At 34.0% G+C, this 25,603-nt stretch overlaps 1 protein-coding gene across 4 annotated transcripts in view; it reads right to left on the minus strand.

Moving 5' to 3' along the window:
- Window positions 1-25,603, minus strand: part of LOC126814580 (cyclic nucleotide-gated cation channel beta-3) — a 163,414-nt gene that overhangs the window by 10,989 nt on the left and 126,822 nt on the right. For 3 of the 4 annotated variants that reach the window (XM_056099643.1, XM_050539823.2, XM_050539824.2), the window contains 8 exons: window positions 9,306-9,497; window positions 7,476-7,684; window positions 6,941-6,991; window positions 6,494-6,580; window positions 6,164-6,231; window positions 5,526-5,648; window positions 3,247-3,388; window positions 2,625-2,784 (listed from right to left, as the gene is read on the minus strand). In XM_056099643.1, the coding sequence (XP_055955618.1) occupies window positions 2,625-2,784; window positions 3,247-3,388; window positions 5,526-5,648; window positions 6,164-6,231; window positions 6,494-6,580; window positions 6,941-6,991; window positions 7,476-7,684; window positions 9,306-9,497 (1,032 nt within the window). Of the gene's footprint in view, window positions 1-2,624; window positions 2,785-3,246; window positions 3,389-5,525; window positions 5,649-6,163; window positions 6,232-6,493; window positions 6,581-6,940; window positions 6,992-7,475; window positions 7,685-9,305; window positions 9,498-11,550; window positions 11,646-25,603 lie in introns of those variants that run through there. The other variant, XM_050539825.2, reaches the window with a different exon arrangement.

The following is a 25,603-nucleotide window of genomic DNA, read 5'->3' on the forward strand; positions in this document are numbered from 1 at the left end:
AAGATCTTTTGGTTATAAACATACATTTCAAGTTTCATCAAAATAAGATAAAAATTGTGACCTCTAGAGTGTCCACAATCTAAAAACGTGATTTTTCGTATAATCAGGGGCCATAATCCATGAAGTTTCGATTCGATATGCGCGAATATCGAAAGGAACCAAGATCTTTGGGTTATAAACATACATTTCAAGTTTCATTACAACTAGATGAAAATTGTGACCTCTAGAGTGCCCACAATCTAAAAACGTGATTTTTCATACAATCAGAGACTATAATCCATGAAGCTATGGTCCGATAAATGCCAATATCGCAAAGGAACCAAGATCTTTGGGAGACAGACCTATATTTCAAGTTTTTTCAAAATCGGATAAAAATTGTGACCTGTAGAGTGTCCACAAACAAATTGTAGACGGACGTCCATCCAGACAGGGGCGATGGCATAATACGTCCACATGAAAATGTGGGCGTATAAAAATGCATAATTAAGACGTTGTTTATTATTGTAATAATGGTAGCAATGAAAATCGAGATTACGCTACTCTTATGAAAACTACAAACATTCATAACTTTGCTCAGAATAAAGTAATTTGACTGAAATTTTCATTAAATTCTGTTTTCACTATCTATTTTTAAAAATTATTATAGAACTAGGAGCTTTTTTTTTTTATCTAAATCTTCCATAAAGCATATTTAATCATTAGTATACTTATGTATATACTAAATGATATATTTAATTTATTGTACAGCACCATTGAATGAATCTATTGTAGAAATGAGCACTATAATAAATGTTACTACTGTCTGAACCATGATAAATTTTAAACAGATTTCTTCGACTGATGAGCATATAAAAAAAAGCCCCATTTTTAGGGTGTGGTCGAACATACATGTACTTTAGAGCGATCTGACATACGAAAAGCCCCCAAATTTTTGGCTAGATATTTGAAAATTTTATTTGAAAATTGTATTTACCAAGTGTGGATCTTTGTTTCTGGTAAGTTTCAGCCATGTAACTGATGACCATATTATTAGCCCCATGAGGCGATACTGGGCATGGTCTAACTTGGGGAAAGCCCCAGAAATTTTGGTTACATTTGTGAAATATTTACTCCAACTATGGATACCATTGTCCCTAGAAAGTTTCAGCCATGCAACTTATGACCTAATTTTAGGCCCCCTGGGGGCTACTTTAAGGTGTTGCTGCAACAAACCTTTTGTAACTGATGACCATATTATTTTGTTATTAGCTCCTGGACTATTAACTTTGGTTATTATAAACTTACCTGTGTGTTTGAAATCACCTCCCGTTAAATAAAATCCATTCTACAATTAAATATTCCCACAAATAAAAAGGTTCTCTCTTGAAAATTTGACGTATTTATGTGTATTTTTGACTGAGTTCAAGACAACATATAGCTTTCGTCACATGTTGGACGAAACCAGTGAAGCTGGTGCGGGGGGTGGTTTAACTTTGACAGATATTTTGACAAGCACACGTTGCAGTCAAAACAAAGTGACATCATTTCGATCGTTTGAGTTTTGGCAACGAAAAATATCAACTGAAGACAATTACAAGTTTTTGAGTGTATTGTCAAATTGATATCATTCTTTCAATCAAATAATAACCGTTTAATGACTTCTATAAGTGCGTTGTGGCAGCCCTGAAAGTGCCTTTTGGGTGGATTTATAATGCTAAAAAAAACGTAAGACCTCGTAAGAAGCGCACCATCACTTCCAAATTCTAAGTTATATAACATATTATAGATATTCATGTGTAAAATTTAAGCCTGTAAAACGAATGTCATTGTTTTTGTGCCGCATTTGTGTTCAAAAGAAAATTCATCCACCCGACTCTCTAATCACAAATATGATTAAAACAAAATATTTCAAAAGGTTAAGCTATAAACTTTGTAGAGATTTTACTAGAATATAAAAGACGGTAACAAGATAAAGGAATATGGGCAGTTATGTGTGTGAACGCCCAAACTCAATACCGAGCCGAGACTTATAGCTTATTCTTATACAAAACTTTAATTGTCGTAAAATTACCGCAAACCATGGCATGCTGTAACCCCTTTATACGAAATGATCTCTCCTGAAGAATGACGTAATCAACTTCCATTTTAGTATTTTTCGATGTCGGAAGTTTGTGGGAATTCAATTTTACAAGAGATAACTTTTTTATTCGTTGGGATATTAATTTGTGCAATGGATTTCATTTAACGGGAGGTGATTTCAAACACACAGGTAAGTTTATAATAACTAAAGTTAAGTAGTTTGTTCATAATAGAAGAAATCTGTTTAAAATTTACGATGGTTCAGACAGTAACTTAAACTTAACAAACATATTTTTTTCTGCACTATTGTAACTCATTGTGAACACAGTCTTAAAGCAAGCCACGCAAATGTCACTTGGCTTCACTGACACTTGTTTAACTTGTCTCTATCGGTTGAATAAATAGTAGGGGCCTACACATAAAAGAGCATTATGTAACACAATAGAATCTATAACTTTTAGCTTTTCTGAAGTGATCATAAGTTAATAATGTCCAATTCACCAAACCCAATATTTTAAATGGTGAAATTCTGAATTTTAATATTTACAATTGAAAAGGTCACAAACCTAATGTTTTTTGCTGTTCCCAATTATAAAGAAACCATTCTCGAACCCTGTCTTGTATAGTTTTAGGCAAATTTATTGAGCTCATGTACCAAGAAACAGCATCCATTTTCTTTTGATACTTATCTTTCACATGACCTGCTGCCTCTACTATATCACGAATCTGAAAATTTCAGTGTGACATGATTTCTAATCATTAAAAACATATAAAAGTTACATATACCAATTTTAATAAATATATGCTCACAGCAGCTTATCAAAGGACCTTAATTATCTGTGGTACTTCATAGGTGAAAGGTATCCTAATATGGAAGATAAATACAGTTCCAATAGTGACTTTCAGGGCCATTCCTTGTTTGTTTGACTCAAATTTTCAAATAGAGCTCAATTCATTCATTATTCCCATTTTTTCATACATATTGTCAGGTAAAAGTGTCATATTTGTGTAATGTAATGTAATTAATTTTGCAAAATATAAGTTCACCACTGCCAATCTGGGCCTGTAACCATGACATGATCTATCTATGCACCCAATGACGATACCAAACACTGCTAAAACTCTTCCTGAATTTAAATTTAAAGAATAAAATAAGTGAATATACACAAAGAACAAAAGAATTTCTACCTGTCCTATTAACAAAGCGAAAACAAACACACCGGATAACCAATATAATGTCATGAACAGATATTCTAATTCATTAGTTGGTTTGGGATTATTGCCAATAGATGTTGCTGTTTTAGTAGCCAGATAAAAACATCTTATATATCTGAAATATACCAAACAAATATGCCATTTTATAATATGTAATATACTGTTTTATAGTATGTAATATAATGTTTTATCAAATGTAATTATACAGTTTTATAACATGTAATATACCATTTTATAATACATATATATTTTTATATTTAATTATACTGTTTTATAGTATGTAATCATACTGTTTTATAATATGTAATATACTGTTTTATAATATGTAATTATACTGTTTTATAGTACATTATTATACAGTTTTATAGTATGTTATTATATAGTTTTATAATATATAATATACTGTTTTATAATTACCGGTATAATGTTTGATAGTATGGTATTATACAGTTTTATAATATGTAATATACTGTTTTATAATAAGAAATAAGTAATATACTGGTACTGTTTTATAATTTCTGACAAAGTCTTCAAATACAGAAATACAATGAAAATACCATATTATAATATATAATATTTCGTTAAATTTAGGGAGAGGGGTTTTACATAGGCTAAGCCTGTTCCCCAATCCCATTCATACATCCTGAATAAAATATTGTTTATTAAAAAAAATATACCGTTTTATAATATGTCATTATACCATTTTATAATAAGTAATATACTGTATTATAATTTCTGACAAAGTCTTCAAATACAGAAATACATGAAAATTTGTTAGGCCTGTAAACTCCGAGAGGTTAGTTATATCAGGTGTTGTAAAAACAATGAAAATACTTTGCTTGATACATGACACCGATCATCATAAATCAGCCAAATTCAGAATAGTTCCGATCTGGTTTTTAGAAGCTGGATCTACTGTATAAGACCAACAGATAATAGCTAATCAACAGAATTCAAATTTATATACTTTAAACATATACAAACAAGCCAACAGTGAGGCTGATGTCCTCCGCCGAAATCCCCAAATAAATAGATGACACATATTAATTAATAGCACATTTATTTTTTTCAAAAGTATCAAGCAATCAAACTGATTATCAACCATACACTAAGTTTAAAAATTCATCCCTCTCTATCAGATAGAATCAAAGTTATCTTGTCCCAAAGGATCAACCAATCAAATTGCTTAGCTTTAGCTCGAAATGTTAATCATTGAACTCAGTCAAGACATTCACCTAATGTACATTCTACCTCAATTAAAAGCAGAGTTGTTATGTTCCAAAGTCTTGACCAATCAAATTGCTTATCGCTCCTTAGTTTAAGCAGAAAATTCTCATCATCGAACTTAGTCAAGGTAATGATATAATGAATCTATACTCGGCGTTTCACCACTCTCACTTAATTAGAACTAAAGTTATCGTGTCCCAAAGCATCAACCAATCAAATTGGTTATCTCTGCTTACCCTAATCAGAAAATGCTCATCCTCGCACTTCATCAAGGCATTGACCTAATAAACACCTACACCAAGTTTGAACATTCTAGCTCAATTAGAAGGAGAATTATTGTGTTCCAAATTCTCTGCCAATCAAATTGCTTATCGCTCTGCTTACCCGGAGCAGAAAATGCTCATTATCGAACTTAGTCAAGGCATTGATGTAATGAAACTATACACCAAGTTTCATCACTCTCACTTAATTAGAACTAAAGTTATCATGTCCCAAAGCATCAACCAATCAAATTGCTTATCTCTGCTTACCCTAAGCAGAAAATGCTCATCTTCGAACTCCATCAAGGCATTGACCTAATAAACACCTATACTAAGTTTGAACATTCTAGCACAATTATAAAGAAAGTTATTGTGTCCCCAAAAGTGTGATGGACAGACAGACAGATAGACGGACAGACAGACAGACAGACGAAACCATTTTAATAGTTCCCTTTCTTCGAAAAGCGGGGGACAATTAGAAATTTTGTAGTTACCTTCCAAAATTCAAAATGTGAGCTCATATGATTGAACTAACACAAATCTGAGTCAATTAGAAAACAACAAAAGCTTTTCAACCACTGGCAAACAAAACTCTAATTTTCTCAATGGGCCTGCAGGTTAAATAACTGTATAAAATTGTTTACTAGAATTTGATTACCATCATTAGTTATTAATGAGGAATATATTTCCTATAAAATATATTCTCTTTATACAGGTCATAAAACAGTGCATGGTCTCCAATAAAGTTCAATAATTTATACTCACGCATTTCCTGTACCATCGTATACCCAACGATTAACAGCTAAGCCTTCGTAAACAGACGCAGCATAATAACCGCATGTTTCAATATGAATTAAAAATAACATATATGTCATGGTCTTAATAATTCTGAAAAAAAAGAAAAATTGTTCTCTTACAGATAATATTAAAAGTCTTAGATTGTATTATATTATTTATTCTTGTATTTGATTTTTATATACTTGGAGATCAGGTAAAAAATCAGGCCTGTACATCACAAAAAGAGACAGCCACACTAAATGTGGTAATATGCTACAACAGCAGCCATGTTTTTGGGGTTTTTTTTAAATTATAGCCGCAGACAGCAGCTTGGTTGGATGTTCACCAATTTGATAAGAATTTTTTCTCTGCTTTCAAGAAATATCATGACCCCAACGCTTCACATCAAATAAGAAAAAGACTGTTAAAAACTGTAACCTCTATAGCATTAACAAGGTTTAATACAGAATCAATAGGATTCATCCTGTGGCAACTGAAATCTGGATGCATAAAATCCCTTGTTCTAAAAATATCTGCTGATCATGTGATTCAATTGTTATTTGTTAATTTTTATTATGTTTTTTAGCCTGCATAAGCATAACAATGAAAGGTAAAAAAAAATGTACCTGATTGTATGAGCTGTAGATTTTGCTGCCTGGTCACATCTCTCATAAAATTCCCAAAATGTTTGAATCTGAAATGAGATGGTATAAAGATTTAGAAAGAAATAATTAATGACTATTTTTATTGACTAAAGCCTAACATTACATTCTTAATTACACATGCATATTTTCCATCCAACTGCATTAAACAATCTAAATAAAATCAAATCAAAAGGATACAAATAAAAATTGACATCAATATCACTCTGAGGTTTCTCTGTAACGCTGTAGTTGGGGTCCACTAATAAAGTTTGAATCATAGCGAGACTGAAGGACTAGTCCAAGATTTTTTACCTTTAATAACCTGGGTACACGAAGCCATGGATTAACTCCTACCAATAAATAAAACAGATCTAAGGGCATCAATGCTAGAACATCTAACTGTAATATAAAATAACATCATCATACATCATCAATTCACAAAAATTTCTAAAAAGAAATCATTTCGATTAGAAAAGTGATAGTACAAAAAAATATGTTAGTGAAGTAACATCTTCAAGTTCAAATAAAAAGTGATATCAGTAGTTCCAGAAAGAGTAAGCATACTCAGCCTTTTACATGAATTCCATCACATATTATATATATCAACTTACATTTAAGATTGAATGGCCAGCAATATGCAATGTAACTAATCAATAATTTGTAATTAAACAACTTTGAGTAACTTGCAGCTATTCCATAATTTGTATTTGAACAACAAAGTAATTTGTCAACAAAAAAACGTGCTAAAATCTTACTTACCCTAAACATCCATTTTCTCATGTAATGCTTTTTGGTTTCCTTTCTATTTGTCTATTAAAGTTGGAAAACAAAATATTACATATAATATGTGAAATATATAAATGTATCTTAAGTTAAGATACATTTATATTTTCACATATTATATATGTAATATTATATTGTGCAAAGTATGGTATGAAATAAGTTAAGATTCTTAACTCATTTCATACCATGCTTTGCACAACATAATATATGAAATATATAATTGTACATTAACTCATTCCATACCATACTTTGCACCCATAAAAGCGTGGAAGGTAAAATGATTTTTAGGTTATACTACTGTTATTTGTTAAAAAAAAAGACCTCAAAATTTTGAGATGCATTCTAAAGCACCATGTTTCTATTATATTACATGGAAATATGTAAACAAAAGTAACCATATTTCAGCGTTGATAGGATGCTAAATATTATTCTGTTAAATTGGTTTCCAGAAAATCCAAGGAATATAAAAAATCTTAATATTAACATCAATAATATATATATCTTAACTTACCTCAACAATGCCATTATTGATAAAACGTAAACGAACTTTAAATACAAGGATATCAATAATATAGAGGAAATCACACAAGTAATCAACAACCAGCCAATAAATAAGGGTATCTTTTGTCTGGTAGGGAAAAACACCACGTAATGGTATTACCCATGCATTATACATATATGCCATCATTACCAAAAATAACCAAGACACATACCACTTGCCTGAAACAATACAATAAACATTTCATACAAATACTGATTTTTCACATCAGAAAATAAAGCTTTTGCTTTAGCACTGTATGTTTCACGAAAACCAGTCTATATCATCTATAGTCAGGGGCGGATCCACATGGTCAAAGTGAGTACTACTAGTACCACTAGTGTGAATAAACCTACTTTAAAACTAGATACCGCTACTTTAATAACCAGGAAACAAACTATATTAAAGTTTATCGTATTGCACCAATCTTCACTGGGCAGCACCAAAACTGTTCAAATAAGATGTATTAATGAAGAAAGTCCATGGATTAAGCTTTCTGAATTGAAGCTAGTGAATTGAAGATGGCACAAGTAGTTAGGAAATGTAATAAACAAGGGAAAACTAACATTAAAAATAAAGAAAAAAAGTTGTTGCCAGGGTAAAACATTTTTGGGGAAAAAGTATGAAAAATGTAGGTACCCATATCTCTGGCACTAATAAAGATAAATCAATGTCTCATTTTCGGAGTGCTTATTCTTTAATGATAACCCCCAAGCCAGACAGAGAGTTTTTCTCTATAATTTTTATAGTTTCTTAGAAAATGGTGTTTAAAACATTTGCCTCACCACAATATTTTGTCTTTGGAGAAATATTTTGAAAACTTTTGAAATATTAATGATAATTCAAATTGCTTTCTGTCTGATTCTGTGGTAGATATTAGTTTATATATCCTGCAAATTTGGCGAAGATATCTTAATTAGTTACAGAGATATAGTGTACCAATGTTTTTCATAATTTTTTTCAAAATATGAATTACCCTGGCAACAACTTTTTTTAATGCTAGTTTTCCCTTGTTTATTGCATTTCCTAACTACTTGTACTATTTTCAATTTAACAGCTTTAACATTTCAGAATAATAATTTTCGGATAGCCTCCCCCCTTAACATCTTAAGCCCAGTTCACAAATTTGCTCACATTTGCTAGAATATGCATGAATTTTAAGTAATGTTTGTAAATCTCAAGGGGATCTTGAAAATGTTATCCAGAATAAGTCCATTCGATTATGGTCTTTCATAATAGAAAATCTAATATCATATCTTCGAAGGATAAGTCAAATATTCCCATATCTTATGTACAAAGTTAAATCTGTATTAGCAATAACATGAGACTCAACCAGTTGAACGAATACGTACAACCATGGCGCCATAACAAATGTTATAAGGGCTGGGGAGAAGCTGTTCAACTATCGTATGTGTATTGCAAGCAGGACCATCGGAAATGCCTTTGGGACATAAGGGACATCCGTTCCATAAATGTTTCTTGTGTGATACGACACAATACTTGTGAAGTTAAAACAATATTTGTTAAGTTAACAATAAGGTTTATAATGATATCTGCATGGATGAGACAAGCAAGACACAAATTCACTATGTGCACATGTGCACAGGTATAAAATATACACTTGTATTACTTCCTAACTTGGGTGTGAATATACCTCTAGTACAAATTTATACTTGCACATGGGTGAAGCTAGCACACCTATGTAACTGTGCATGGTATGTATAAAGATGCATTCAAATTGGGTATAAGATAAGATGTAAAAAATGTTTGAAAAGAATCATCCATCTAGATAAAACAACCTACTCTGTGGTTCCATGGTATCTGGGAATTTTAATTTACGTAACCATTTGGGAAGTTTAAACCGACAGGACCACACACCAACAAAAGTGTCTTTATCTGCTTCAGAGAAAGCTTCACTTGTCTGTGACCCCATAGGTATAAATGATCCAAGTCGGATATTTCTAGGTGGCGGCGGATCATCCACATCAGATATTGCTGAAAAAGTAACAAAAAGATTAACTAATCCCTTATTTACCAAGCGTTTGTTTTGTAATCCTGCAGACACAAGTTTGCCCATATATAAACACTACCCAACAAAATATGTTAATATTTTATGGTATTAACAGCATTGGTGAGAATTAAACAGCAACATAAGCTTAAGTTACCTCATTAAGCTTTAATCTCAGAAAAAATTTCCAGGCTATCATTGTTAATAACTCTGAAAAACCTCAGAAATATAACTGGAGGCAAATGAAAAATAATGACCCCATAAATGACAATTGCTGACTTAAATTCTTGACAAGGATCCATGACTTTCAAATTATATACTGAACTGGATTTGAATCAGTATTGATTTGATATCCAATAAATCAAGCATACAAAATGCAATAATCTTTAATGACTCTCAATATTTTAAACCGAGGATTACTTTGTCAATAAATATAATGGCACTATTGATATGTGTTTGGAGCATAAATGTGTCACAATAAAATGATTATAAGTGAAACTGGTTGTATTGTAACTAGCTATAAGTTGTATACAGAATTTGGTTAGATTATTTTTTGTCTTATCATTGATTTTATTAATTTTCTCATAAAACTAAATCTGCCATGATCTTAAATTGCATTTCAATATTATTATTATTATGAATACAATTATCTTTACAATAATGACTACTACAATTCTTAATATATAGTCTCAAGTCCTAGGGGGGTTGGATGGCTGAATGGTTAGCGTGTGCGCGCTGTATCATAAAGTCTGTCATTGAGTCAACTGGTGTGGTTTCGTATCCCCGGCTGTACGTGACAAGGAGTAGGGTTGCCTGTCCAACCTTGTGGGTTTTCTCCGGGTGAACCAATAAAGAAGTTGGATTTACATTGTCTTAATTTAAAAATTACATGAATAGGAGTTAGAAATTACATGAATAGAATTAAAAATTACATGAATAGAAGTTAGAAATTAGACGATAGCACACATTAGAATTTCGAATCTTATATACCGCCATAAATCTGACCAGACCCAGCTCCATTGTTCACAAAATTTGTATGCTTCAGAAATTCTGGTGCCTACACACTACACTTCATAAAAAAAAAATACTGTATGTAATGTAAAATTATATTTATTCCATTATTGACATGTTGCAAGAATATACATCTCAATTACAACTGGATCTAAAGTATCCCGTGGTTTCCCCTTGTCAGTGGTGCAGAACGGAGGGCCTGACAAGGACAGCTGTCTAGTCCTTTGGATGAGACGAAAAACTGAGGTCCCGTGTATACATTGGAATGCACGTAAAAGATCCCTTGGCAGTTGGAATTCGATATAAGAGTAGGCGATAGTGCCGCTGCCCAGGCAAAATTTCCCTCATAGCACACTGTATGGCGTATGCCCGTCATCATTAGCCCCGTATAGGAGCAGAACAGTAGGACGTTAAACCCCATTTCATTTCATTTCATTTCTAAAGTATCCCTTCATGAAGTAATTGTAGTTCTAAAATGCCTAATAAAAAAGCATTTGCCATTAGAAATATTCATTCCATTTGTGTTATTATGGTTATATGCATCTAATCAATGTCAGTGGCAAACTACTCAAAATTTGTTTATCAAGAAACTAATTGTGTAATGCATGGCTGCCAGAATAAATGTGATAAATATTTGAACGTATATATCAAATCTTTAATATAAAATTAAAAAACTGCATTGTGCAATACATGTTACTAAATCAGGATTTATTTGTTCTACAATGTCAATGATTTTGTTACTGTCGTTATCTGGGGATATAGAATAGTAGGCAGCAAATAAAGAACTTAATGGATCGGTGTTTGCAGCCTATATTTTCCAAAAGACAAATAAAAGTATTGATTACACAAACACCTAGTATTAATCTAACCTTACAATGTTTGTAAATGATGAAACTCTACCAAAACCCATTAACTGACATTGTCAAATATTGTTTATAAGGCATTTAGTGATAGGACTAACACTGACATTGTCACAGTCAATCTGTCTATATTTTAAAAATATAAAACAATCCAAAAAAAACATTTTACCTCCAATTTTCATACTTCACATTCAAATATATCATATAATAATATCATATACCAGTAACAGATTGTCATCCAAGAAAAACATAATACAGATTATCCGTCATTTGAATACACTTAAATAATGATAGTTGTTGAGTAGAACCTACGGAAGATTATGGTTGCCGTTGCTAACACAATCAATCAATGATCAACACACAGATCCCACGTTTATAGCTAGATGCTGTAAGGCCTTTTATGATGTTGACTCAACTACTATATTTATTTATTAACTGCAGTTTGAAAAGAAAAATAATGGCTTCTAAAAACTGAAGAGTTTCCTGTAATTATTTAACAAATGAAATGGGGTTTAATGTACTACTTTTCAGAACCAACTGAGAAAATGAAGATAGACATATTATGCCTTGCCATATGCTATGGGGAAAATTTTGCTCAGGCAGCATTTCTGCCTCCTCTACATCTAGATTGAATTGCAATTGCCAAGAATTTTTTTACGTGCACGTCAGACATTGTTCATTGCAATGCCCTCTTTCCTGCACTAAGGGAAAGGAGACTGGAAACTAGTAATGGTCTGATAATCGGTTTCAACATTGGTAATTTGCCGATAAGTGGCCTATCGGGAGAGATCGATATCAGCTGATACACAGCCACTTTGCCGATACTGGAGTTGCCGATATCTGTTCAAAACGACTTGGTAAATACCTTTAAAATATTATCCTAGTTGTGAACAAATCATTATTTTGCTTGAAACATGGTACATCTAAATAGTCACGTGCACGGCAACCGAAATAAAAGTTTTATTTTGGTTGCCGTGCTTATTGCTATTTAGATGTACCGATAATACAAGACTCTCAAGTCATAGCGACTGTAAAAAGGAAAGAATAAACAGTACAAAATCCTTACCGGTCTTCGTTATCTAAATTGCCACGCGCACAGCTATTTAGACCTACCGGTAATATAAGACTCTCATAGGGGCCGTAAAAAGAAAAGAATAAACAGTACAAAATCCTTACTGGTCTCTGTTATTTTTTAAATCCTTACTCACACACTGTTTGAGAGTTAGTCTCTCAATGTGATTTGTGAGAATACCATTTCTGCGCATGTGCAGACAGACATTAACGTACAACAGTCTAACTGATAAAACTTTTGATTGAAATAGAGAATAAGCCAATTGCATGATGATCAAAATCATAGAATTGGAGAACACAGTCAGTACGTTGCGGATCTGATCTGTTTTCAATGGGTGCTGATATTACAAGATCACAAACTAGAACAATACCTAATTAGGCTATTGAATTTTTTATTTAAATTGTTTCTGATAAGTAATAACAAATTTATTAAACATGAAATAAATAATGGTCCTCACAAAAGTTAGCCTATTTGTCTATCACGATAATAAAACTAAACAAGATGTCAACAATGGCTGATGATAGCATACCGTGCTGTTATGAAGCGTCGCAAGTTTTACATTTGGGGGGCGAATGGTTAGCACATGCGTGTTGTATTATCAGGTCTGTCATTGAGTCAACGGGCATGGTTTCGCTTCCCCGGTTGTACGTGACAAGGAGTAGGGTCACCTGTCCAACCTCGTGGGTTTTCTCCGGGTCCCCCGGTTTCCTCCCACTGCTAAAGACCCCTACACGCAAGCGAATTATTGAAATAAAATTGAATCCTATGTTAGTCCCGAAATGACCCAGTTGTGTCGAGTGGACATTAAACCCCATTTCTCTCTTTCTCCCTCTCTTAGATTTGGCCTTACTTTGATCTGGAAATAGTTCCAAATCTTACTACTTCACGACATTTTTTTCCTTCGTTTTATCTAGTTCACTGCTGGTATTGTCTGCACACTATCAAAACAAGTAGAACTTTTGGAAAAGGCGGGAAAATATCACATGGTTTACGCTAGATAACAAACCTCATCTCTTAACCCTCCGTACGTGTTTCGAGATAAGAGATGGTCCTATATAGTTCAATGTAGCAAAGCCGAACTCGAATCGCATCGGGCCTCAGTAAGCAAAATTGACAATATATTTCATTAAAACAACGATTGATTATTATTATTTATAATATTTCTGCCACACCCAACTACAATTAAGCATATAATCCTGCCTGAAACGGGTATAAATCATTGTATTTAAAATCGAGGCGTTAAGCCATTACTTTATAAGAATGCCATTTTTTTTTAGACGGGAGACGTTTGACCAACTGTCATCATGAAGGCGGAGCTAAATATAAGACTTTTATAACAGCCAATCAAAAAGGCAATGTCTAAAGCACCGTAACTATAAATGGACTTAAATGGCAGCGTATGTCGTATAAAAACAATGCTTCATTAATTTAACCACGAATATCTGGAGTTAGGCAATAGTTGTGCCACTACATTGAATTGGCCTAGACTCTAAGTTTAATTAGTCATAATAGTATAAAATTATCTTATTTTCAAGATGTTACATGCATTAATAAAGAAACTGTGTTTGCCACTTGGTACTAAAGGCATCCAATCGTAGCTAAAAACAAGCACATCAGCATATCTCAACGATTTTAGCTACGTTCTCGTAGCTAGGTTTATGCGTGATTGGATTGAGTATGAAAGGGAGGATATCCCTTTGATGTCATGTAATTACTGTCCGATATTCCAGCTTCTAGATGCCAATAAAAATTTAGAAATAATTTAGTGATTTGTATTTTTATGCCAGGATACCTTAAAATTTTACCTAATTTACATCAACAGATAATAACTCATAATATAGATCATACTTTATTAATTAATAATATTACCAACAAATAAGTTGGCGGGCGAATGTCACTCATTACCGCCTAAACCCTTCTGACATCTATTATAGGAGCTGATCACTTTAGGGAATGATATCGTTATCAATACTTAAAATATAATAATCTCAACTTTATTAATTAATGATACAGCAAATAATTAAGTTCTTAATAGATGGTGTGTGTTTTTGATTGCGTAGGGTAGCGTTCGTGTTTGATTACAGATGTACCCTGCGTTTCCCGATTAACAATGACAAATATCTTTATTTAATTATTTATTTTTAATCTATTTAATTATTTTATTGTTAAGCACATCTGGGCACTTATGTGAAAGATGGGCTATAAAAAGTACCATAATAATAATAATAACCAGCGGCTGCCAGGCAGGATACGCCCACATTTTCGAGAGATGGATAGAGAACAAGCTAAAAATGCGATTTTTCGTACAATCAGAGCCATAATTCAGGAAGTTACGGTCCGAAATGAGCAAATATCGAAAGAAATCGAGATCTTTTGGTTATAAAGTTACATTTCAAGTTTCAACAAATTCGGATAAAAATTGTGACCTCTATAGGGTCCACAACCTTGATATACCATATTTTTACGCTATTTGAGAACGAACGGCGGCCATTTTGTCTGTCAGTTTTCGGTCGATTTTCACGAAATTCGAACTCAGCCGTCCTTAGGGAGTAACGGTGATATAATAATACGTTTTTTTAAATCGGATAAAAATTATGACCTCTATAGGGTCCACAAGCTAAAAACGCGATTTTTCGTACAATCACGGGCCATAATTCAGGAAGTTACGGTCTGATATGTGCGAATATCGAAAGGAACCGAGATCCTTGGATTATCAACTTAGATTTCGAGTTTCAACAAAATCGGATAAAAATTGTGACCTCTATAGTGTCCACAAGCTAAAAACGTGATTTTTCGTACAAACAGGGGCCATAATCCATGAAGTTTAGATCCAATACATGCCAATATCGAAAGGAATCGAGATCTTTTGGAGATAAACCTATATTTCAAGATTCGTCAAAATCGGATAAGAATTGCGACCTGTAGAGTGTCCACAAACAAATTGTTGACGGACGGACGTCCAGACGTCCGGACGACCGGATGGACAGGGGCGACGACAATATACATCCACATGAAAATGTGGGCGTATAAAAATATCTACATAGATTATCACGCCATTCGAAACATTTCAATGTGTAATAGTTTTATATCCACCACTATCGGTAATTGTATCTGTATCGGCCGGGAGTCAGAAACTGTCGACAAGACAACTGCCGGTGATATCATTTGTTTTTCTGTATTATTTAAATATTCTTTATTATTATCATACAGGATCAGTTTACTTAACAAATTGTCTATAATAGCACTCAATGAGTTACTGACTGACGATCTATAATAGCCCTCACTGACACAAAGTTATCATAGGTGAATATTATCTGCAATACCATGTAAATGTTGTTGGTTCTTGGAAGCTGGGCCATAGTTCGGTTGTACATATTCCAGGTGTCTAAAGAAAATGCTGGTCCTCTACGGTTATGTCTACCAGGTCTCCCAATGTAGGTATCTTCGAAGTAGTCGATGATTGCATTCGCACCATTCTCTTCCATGTGTTCAGATGATATTTCAAAGGCATGTTCAACATCATCAGTTGGCACAAAAGCAAGGGGTGGTATCATTCTGATGTCAAGATAGAATACGCTGTCTGTTTGGTAACGTTGCTGGAGTCCCTCTGTCTGAATTTTGCAGTATATACACTGAGAAAGATGAAAAAAGCAACCAGTTATCTCATTTTCAGGAAAAATTCTCTGAATAGCATTTCTTTGAGCATGACAGATAAAGGATGGTGATTCAGCTTTAATATTAGTAACTGGGAATACAATGAAAATAGATATCCTCGGTCTTGTTTGTGAGCGAGCATAGACACATGGAACTATGTGGTTGTTGACAAGAGCGTTTATAGTGCTAACTGGAAAAATATTTCAGGTTCCGTCAGCAAAACAATGACAAGTTGAAGTAAGTGTCCCCAGGGTTTTCTCTGTTGAATATAGCAAAATTCTAGCTGGATTGTTTGTACCACTGTCCTACAGAAGGAAAGGTTCTCCATTAAAAGTTTCTTTGTATTGTTCTGGTATTTCCATGGCCGGTGGAGTTGGTGGTAGAGGTAGTTCGTTTCCTGCAGTATTCTTGATACGTCTTATAGCCCTTCTGAGGTGTCTTATAGGTGGAAGCTGTGCAGCTGTTCCTTCTGGTAGATTAATGACTGCAGCAATGACAATTTGTTGTGCAGTCTCTAGAGTTCCAGTGGCTCGCCTCTTTATGGTATTTTTCACCTCAAGAACCCTTTGATATACCGGGTCACCAGCATGGTTGTGTTTATTTAAGGACTGCATAACCTCATCTCCCTAGATCTTTACTCTGGCCTTGCATTTACTATGTCTGCGTTTCTCACATTCCCAGGCAACAGCACCATTAGCAAGGATTCTTGTTTACTTCCAAATCCCTCGGTTATAAAAAGTTAGGGTCGGGTTCATTTCATAGTATTGAATATTATTCAACCAGTAAGCAAAACGGATAAAATATATAAACTCTTAACACTTAATTAACTAATTATATAATAGAATGGAAGGTATGGGGACTAGCTGTATTTGAATATAGATAAAGTTATGTGTAAGCTGTAGTGTTAAATGAGCAGAGAGAAATGATGAGTGTCTGATCCATGGGCTGGAAATGGTTTATATATGGGGAGTATTCAATAAGATGAGTTATAGTAAAATTATAGCTTCATACATAATGAGAACTTAAAATGGTATATGAATTAGCTGTGTCTGTAAAATGGTTTTAGGTAGGGCTGTTTTGGACAAATATACATCGCAGTTAGTGTCTAAGTTGTGGGATATATAATTTGTATATGAAACATTTGTCACAGTACTAATATACTTTTACTAAGTCTTCTGTTCATTTTATAAGAAAATTATGTTTAACTTTCAATTAGCTTTAGCTCAAAATGTTAATCATTGAACTCAGTCAAGATATTCACCTAATGAACATCTAAATCAAGTATAAACAGTCTACCTCAGTTAAAAGCAGAGTTGTTATGTTCCAAAGTCTTGACCAATCAAACTGCTTATCACTCCTTAGCCTAAGCAGAAAATTCGCACCATCGAACTTAGTCAAGGTAATGATATAATGGATCTATATTCAGAGTTTCGTCGCTCTCACTTCATTATAACCAAAGTTATCGTGCCTCAAAGCATCAACCAATCAGATTGCTTATCTCTCCTTACCATAAGCAGACAATGTTCATCATCGAACTCCATCAAGGCATTCACCTAATGAACACCTACACCAAGTTTGAACATTCTACCTAAATTAGAAGATGAGTTATTGTGTTCCAAAGTCTCGACCAATCAAATTGCTTATCGCTCTGCTTACCCTCAGCAGAAAATGTTCATTATCAAACTTAGTCAAGGTATTGATGTAATAAACCTATACGCCAAGTGTCCTTACTCTCACTTAATTAGAACTAAAGTTATCATGTCCCAAAGCATCAACCAATCAAATTGCTTATCTCTGCTTATCCTAAGCAGAAAATTCTCATCTTCAAACTTCATCAAGGCATTCATCTAATAGACACCTACGCCAAGTGTGAACATTCTAATATGAGAGTTATTGTGTTCCAAAGTCTCAACCAACCAAATTGCTTATCACTCTGCTTACCCTGAGCAGAAAATGCTCATTATCAAACTTAGTCAAGGTATTGATGTAATGAAACTGTACACCAAGTTTCATCACTCTCACTTAATTAGAACTAAAGTTATCGTGTCTCAAAGCATCAACCAATCAAATTGTTTATCTCTGCTTACCCTAAGCAGAAAATGCTCATCTTCGAACTTCATCAAGGCATTGACCTAATAAACACCTACACCAAGTTTGAAAATTCTAGCTCAATTAGAAGGAGAGTTATTGTGGTCCAAATGAAATCATTGTCAATAGGATTAACAGTTATGTTTTTATATATATACATTACATATATACATTTTTTTAAAGTATAGTTTATAACTGTTGCCTCATATATCATTTAAAGATACATTATGGGAGATTTTTACAGAGAATTGGCCATTCTTGCTATAACAGTTCAAAAGTAGATGATGAAAGAAGAATATTTTGAAAATTTCAGTCAAATTACTTTATTCTGAACATAGTTATCATCGTTGTAATATTTGACTAGAAATGGTAGTGAAATGTGCCTTCACCATGGCTGATCGTTGATTGACAGGCGTCAACTCCACCTACATATCTCGATTATCAAGTAAAGTTTTCAATGGCATGCGGAAACGCTCTACAGCGGCCTTGCTAAGTACACTCTATCATTTAGTCTCGATCTAACTGACGTATTCTCATCAGGATGCGCCATATTTGAATTAATTGATAAGTGAAATCCTATTTAAATCCAAGCTGTAGCCGAGCCATCCTTGGGTCTACAGAGTTGATTTTGGGCTTGTTGTTTAAATAAAGATCTAATTTATAATTTCTATAACATCTGAAGCCTAAATTAAGACTTGTAATAATCAGATTTTGCTCTTGCATAATGTATGTTTAATAAACTATACTAAAAAGAACAAATAAAAACACCGGCAATAAAAACTATAAAAAAAAATAAAATGCTCTGCAGTTGTCCTCGCCGGCAATTGTCCAACCAGCAGTTGTCTGCCCCCAGTTGTCCTAAGAGTAAGACCTGTATCCCCGATATATTTCGCTGTCAATATCTGATATCGGTAAAACTGATAGGTGCCATATCGGACATCACTACTGGAAACTCAAGAGGAACTTTATCATCAAACACCAGGACTGAACCTGCACATTGGTCACTAATTTTAACATGGTATTTTCATAGTCGCAGATAATAATTATTTCATTATGTTATTTAAACGATAAATGTCATATATTCATACCTGATATACCTGATATACTTTATAATAGTGATTTAATCTTTAAGCAATGTATAGGATGCAATATCCATCAAAGTTTTATTCAATCATTTTAATTACAATATTCAGGTTTGTAAGAATTCTCTTCTTAAAGTGACTATCCCCCCTTAAGCGGCAATTTTTTGGTTGGGTGACCTGATAATCTGTTGGGTAATTTGACCAGTGAGTGACTATAGTTTCGTTCGTATCAGATTGATTAACCTCACTTAATGAGGTTCTATATATACTGTTTTGGGATCCTGGTAGAATTTCACCAGGTTTCAGTTTTGGTGGGGTTACCGGGTTTGGTATTTTACCGAGGTTTACAAGTTCACCTTGTACCAGGGTTTGGAAAAAGGCATGGTTCGAGTATGGCCTAAAAAGTCGAGGTGGAAATGAAAGCGAAGGATCTGAGGGAGGAATACAAAAAGAAAAGACACAGAGATGAAATAGAAGTTTATGAAAAAGAATTATCATAGACTAAACCGGAGATGATGGATGAATAATAATAAGGCTGACCTTAAAAATATCTTTGTTTCACCAAACCCGACCCACAATCGAGGAGAAGGGTCGGTAGGTCGGTTTTTTTTTTCAGATTTTTTTTTAAAGTCAGAGAAATCAATACAGAAAACTTATTAGCTGTATACTACAGATTCATTAATTTTGTTTAATGAATTTGGGGTCTGACGTAAAAAGTAACGAACTGAAAGTTTTTATTAAACTTAAGAGCTAATTTGACAGCTTAATAATTTTCCGGGTGGAAACATTCGTCTTCTTTATTGGCAAACAAATCAATGACATCGGGATTTTTCGTGATGATCGACTCGCACACGATTTGCCACGAACTTGAAGTGTGAAACTCCTTCAACACGTTTTTAACGATAGTGCGGGTTGTGCCTTCATTTTTCTCGAAAACGGATATTGAAAATATCGTCGTCATGTTTAAAACTACGCACCACAGACATAGAGGCAGAATCATTTCGTGGGAATGGACGTGTATTCGTCTGCAACCATTTTGTTGAGAAGCGACACCTATGACGCTTTCGTCTTGATCAACCAGTTTCAATAATGAATCAAACCATAGCCATAGTAAAGGGAAATAACTCTCATGATATATTTCAGGTTGACACACAAAATAAAATAAAAAGATCGTGGAAAAGTACAATAAAATAATTTAAGTCGGGGGTGGTTTTAGTTAGTCGGTCGCGTTAGGCGAAACAAAGATATTTTTAAGGTCAGCCTAATCTGTATCTGATAGCTGGAATGTGAGCGAGGGGTCCTCTTGGATCGCATCTACTAGGGTAGGCTCGATTAGGACTTGGAAGAGGAGATCTGTGAGCGGGTCTCTGTTGTTCCAGATGTCACTTCTGCTTGTGCGTAAAGTACTTCAAGTCTCAGCTTCGACGAGGCTTGGGGAAGTCTTGTGATCCCAATTACGGAGGGATGGGAAAGGTGCATCCTGGATGTTGGCGTGGCTCTGGCTCGTGCTAGGTGAGGCTTCATTAGGAGTGTTGTTAAGAATTGGTGAAGCCTCCGTGGCTGCAACGGTGACAGCCGAGCAGGTGATGGCCTGGGTGGATTGGTCTAAATCTCCAATGGTATCATCTATAATTAATTTATTACCATTGGTGATTTATCCACTTCCTCCGTTGGTTTGGTGGCTTTGCAACGGTGTTTCTTAAGGTATTCTTTTCTGCAGAATTGTTTTCCACAGTCCTTACACCCTTGGAATGTAGGTTGATGTCTTTCTGTGACATGTCGCAGTAGGTAACACTGTTTTGAAAGGATTTTTCCGCATTTCTGACAAGCGTCCATTATTGTTTCAAGGATGGTTGCTATGACGTCAAGTAGGTCATTGTGACGTAATGATTGAGTGACATATATGTACAGGAGCATATTAAAGATTGGGGGCTGGTGTAACCCCTGTGAGAGGGTTAGGAAGCTAAAATAATCCAATGTTGGAACATTCAGTGGAGGGGTTGTAAACAAAGAAAAAATGTTGGGGGTGCCCAAGTTCACATTTTGTTATTGATGCAGTATGGTTGAAAAGTTCTTAATTTAATGACCCAATGAAGTTCTACGGTGCATCTATTGGTGGTAGATTTGGGGAGGTCAGGGATGGTACCCAATTGTTTAATTATTTGATAGTCGAGGTTTCGACTCAAGTGGCTCGGTAAGTGGAAGTGAGAGGCAACTGGAGTGTCTCTTTTGTGGGTAATGTCAGCAAAGAGTTCTTTCAGTCTAACTCGAAACAATCTTTTTGTTTCACCAACGTATTGTTTGTGGAATAGGTTGCAAGTAAGTAGGTAGATAACATTTTTACTGTGGCAGGTGTAATTGCTAGGGCAATTATAAGATTTGCCTGTTTTGCTAGAAAAAAATCCTAGAAGCAGAAAGGCATCGATCCAAGACTACCTTTTACATACCCTTAGATGAAGACCCAACTTCGGAATTCAACATGGAAATTACTCAATTTTAAACTAAACTCTACCAGTCGGGGCAGATCACAGAAAACTTCTCAAAGGCCTTATAGTTGACGACCACAAGTTAAAACTGTGATTTTTCACACAATCATGGGACATAATCCAGGAAGTTGCAGTCAGATATGCGCAAATATCGAAAGGAACCGAGATCTTTGGGTTATACACTTCAAATTCCATCTAAATCGGATAAAAATTGTGAACCCTAGAGTGTCCATATGCTAAAAACATGATTTTTCCTACATGAAGTTTTCATCCGATACATTCCAATAGCGAAGGGAACCAAGATCTTTGGGAGATAAAACTATATTTCAAGTTTCGTCAAAATCGCATAAGAATTGTGACCTATAGGCTAGAGTGTTCACAAATAAATTGTGGACGGACAGATAAGGGCGACGACAATATACGTTTACAAGAAAATGTTAATGTGGGCGTATAAAAAAAGCTATACGGTACTGATACATAAATGTAGCTAATAAAAGCAGATAAATCATATGAAAGTTTAGCCTACATATTATTATTATTTAATACATTTATATAGCACATCTTTCACCGAAGTGTTCAGGTGCGCTGAACAATAACAAAGTAAAAATACAATTTATGATAAAAAAAAAAAAAAAATACAGTAAAAAGCGAAAGACAATGTAAAAATGATATAAAAAAATTTAACTACACATAAAACAGTCAAATGTGTAAAATCAGTAAAAAGCCTGTTTGAATAAATGAGTTTTCAAGTAATGATAGAAGGTGATTTCTGAATAAAATAAGGAAATTTGTTCCAAAGCAACGGTGCATAAAATGAAAAGGCCCTCTCGCCATAGGATCCTAGTCTGGCTCAAGGTTGTACTAACAGTAAATCATCACTAGTAGAAGACCTTTCCTGATTTCACAAAACACATCAAAACATGAATTATACTTGCCGTTACCTGTATTTATTAATAAATGAATGAAATAAATCTAAAGAATCCATAAATAGGTATGAAATGATAAACATCTTGTATCCAATTCATCTTAAATGAACATTGTATCTGGAGAATATAAGCCAAAAAGAGTTATCTGCCTTGTTATCATTTGTCTCTTCAATGTCATGAAAGGATGATAAATTTGGATTAAATGTCAACAGTAAAAAAAAGTAATTTAATATGGCACTATGCTAGTGTGTAGTTTGCTCAATATGTGTACAGTTCAGTAGGGATGGGCGATGTTTCGATATTTTGGCTATAATCGGTATTAAAACTGTAGTAACAAATAGATTGTTACGTAAAAAAGTAGCAGCATCATTGTCACTAATATTGCTTTCGAAAAATATTGCGGTGTTATAATAACAGGGGCGCAGATCGCCAAAAATTAGTGGTGGGGACAGTCCATGCGCGGGCGACTATTGGTAATGAGTTTGTTTCCTGGGTCGTCCCCCGAAATTTTTTGAAAACTAGACGCTCTAAAACGCTCTCTGTGGGTATTTTCAGCATCATTTTCTGGCAAACAATTCTAATCCCTGAGGCAGCAAATGATACGAAATCTAATCTAACGACAAATCTTCAAGCCGCTGTTCACAATTACAAGAACTAAAAATATTTACACTACTGAGATTCCAGCTCCGCCTCCATTTCCGGTAGTGTTCGAAGACTACGTAAAGTCTTTGAGCAAAATGTGTATTCAATTGGATACACAAAAATGTACAGGCCTACAAATCTTTTAATTTATATAAACTAAAACAAGCAACACACACAGCTAAACATATCAATATTCAATCCCAATTGAAATAAATGTAACATTTTACTGTATTATTCATTGGTGATTAAAAATACGATGGCAAAGGCGAATTTTCCTACGTTAAAATTCAAAAATGGCGACCACATTGAAATAATAACTTTTCGCTTATTTTAAAGTTAAATCTAGCTGTGTATATTGTTCCCATAGCTATTTTAATGATTCACATAGTACCAGTTGTATTATATTATCTATTTTGAATGTGACAGTGGTTATGTTATGTTAGAAATTATGTGTTTGGAATTTTATAATTTGCGTGATTTATCATCCAGTATACCAGATTTATCATCCAGTATACCAGATAAAAACAAGATCTGTTATTCCTTAACCCTTTAATACCCAGTGTATCAGATATGCACACCTACATGATATACATATCATTATAATCCCTATGGAATATTTCAATTATTTACTGTTATAATATGAATTATCACTTATTCCCTGTTAAATAAAAATCGTTCACTGGGTGCAGCTGTACAACTTCAAGGACCCTGACCTCAACTGCCTGGGACCAACTCTACATTTTCTGAAATGTTAATAAAAGCTCGGAAATAAGTGGTGGGGACACAGTATATCATGTCCCCACCACTAAAAATATTGGTGGGGGCGCGTCCCGATGTCCCCACCGGGATCTGCACCCATGTATAATAATGAGAGTTAATTCCCCTTATACTTACCACGTTCAGTACAGTATCATTAAAGCTGAAATTATTACTGCTTTTCATAAGTTATATTCCCAAAATATAATTAGAAAGAAAAGCACTAAATCCTTCAAGCTTAAAATTACAACCTGCAATTTAATCTTTTCTAAGAAATATGTGTTAGATGACAAAGGCCTTGCTATTCGAAGCCATAGAGTGTTGACACGAAAACTAATAATTTGCTGGCAAATAACCGGTAAAGCTTTAATTGTTGTTCAGAATATGCAATGACTCCTTAAACTGAACAAAATAAAGTTCTAGAAATGGGTCTAGATCCCAGCGACAATACGTTAGTTTGATTCTTAGATTGAAATATTGTTATTTACTATTCTGGGTAATACTTCTTTCTTATGTGCAGACGAAATATCACATGTAGGGACTAAAGTGACCCCCTGTAACCCTGTTTACATTTGTAAGGCGATACACAGGTCATAATTATGGTCTATATCACAATTATTTCACAAATAAACAGCATGTTGCATATCGCCATAATATATATATATATAGTTATATGGCAATATGAATACTGAAATATCGCAATATTGAAAATAGCAGATACCGCCCATCCCTACTGTATGTGGTCGAGAATGCCCTCTGTAGCAAAAAAAAAATGTTCAAATTTCGTTATCCTCAGTGATTTTTTAAGTAACCTGGAATTAATAGCCAAGGGTAGCAGGGTAGAACTGTGATTTAAAATTAAATGTAATTTATCCCCACAGGAATATCTGCAGGTAAATCACAAAGCTCAAAGAAAATCTAAGAACAATAAGGTGTGCAGTTGCGACACAAACTTTTCCTCTAAACATATCCTAGTAGACTAGTAAAAAGTCGAGTTCTAACAGATTAACTGAGTATAGCCAGTATAACATTCAAAGTTTTCAATTTGCTCTATCCTAGAACTGATAGACACTACATATTCAAACAAATCTATGAATACATGTGTGAGATTGGAATATTAAAGATACATTATGGGAGATTTGATAACGAGTTGGCAGTTCTCACTATAATAGTTAAAAACTAGATAATGTAACGGCAATTTGCTGAAAATTTCATTCAAATTGATCCACTATGAACCGAGAATTAAGCGACTGAAATTTCCGTCTAGCCTCGATTATCACTACTAAAGTCAGTACAATAAACAGGATAGTCTTGATTATCCATTTAATCATTAAATCGTGAAGGAAAGTTATGCAGTAAATCGGCTCATAATCCACTAAAGATCGCAGGCTAGCGATGGCATCTAGAGTTGATTATGGTCTGGATAGGTTAATTAATGTCTAATTAATAATTCAGGTAACATTTCAGGCCTAAAGAAAGACCTGCAATAGACAGATTTAGCTCTTGCATAATGTAT

The sequence above is a fragment of the Patella vulgata genome, chromosome 3, assembly GCF_932274485.2.
Source record: "Patella vulgata chromosome 3, xgPatVulg1.2, whole genome shotgun sequence".
NCBI lineage: Eukaryota > Metazoa > Mollusca > Gastropoda > Patellidae > Patella > Patella vulgata.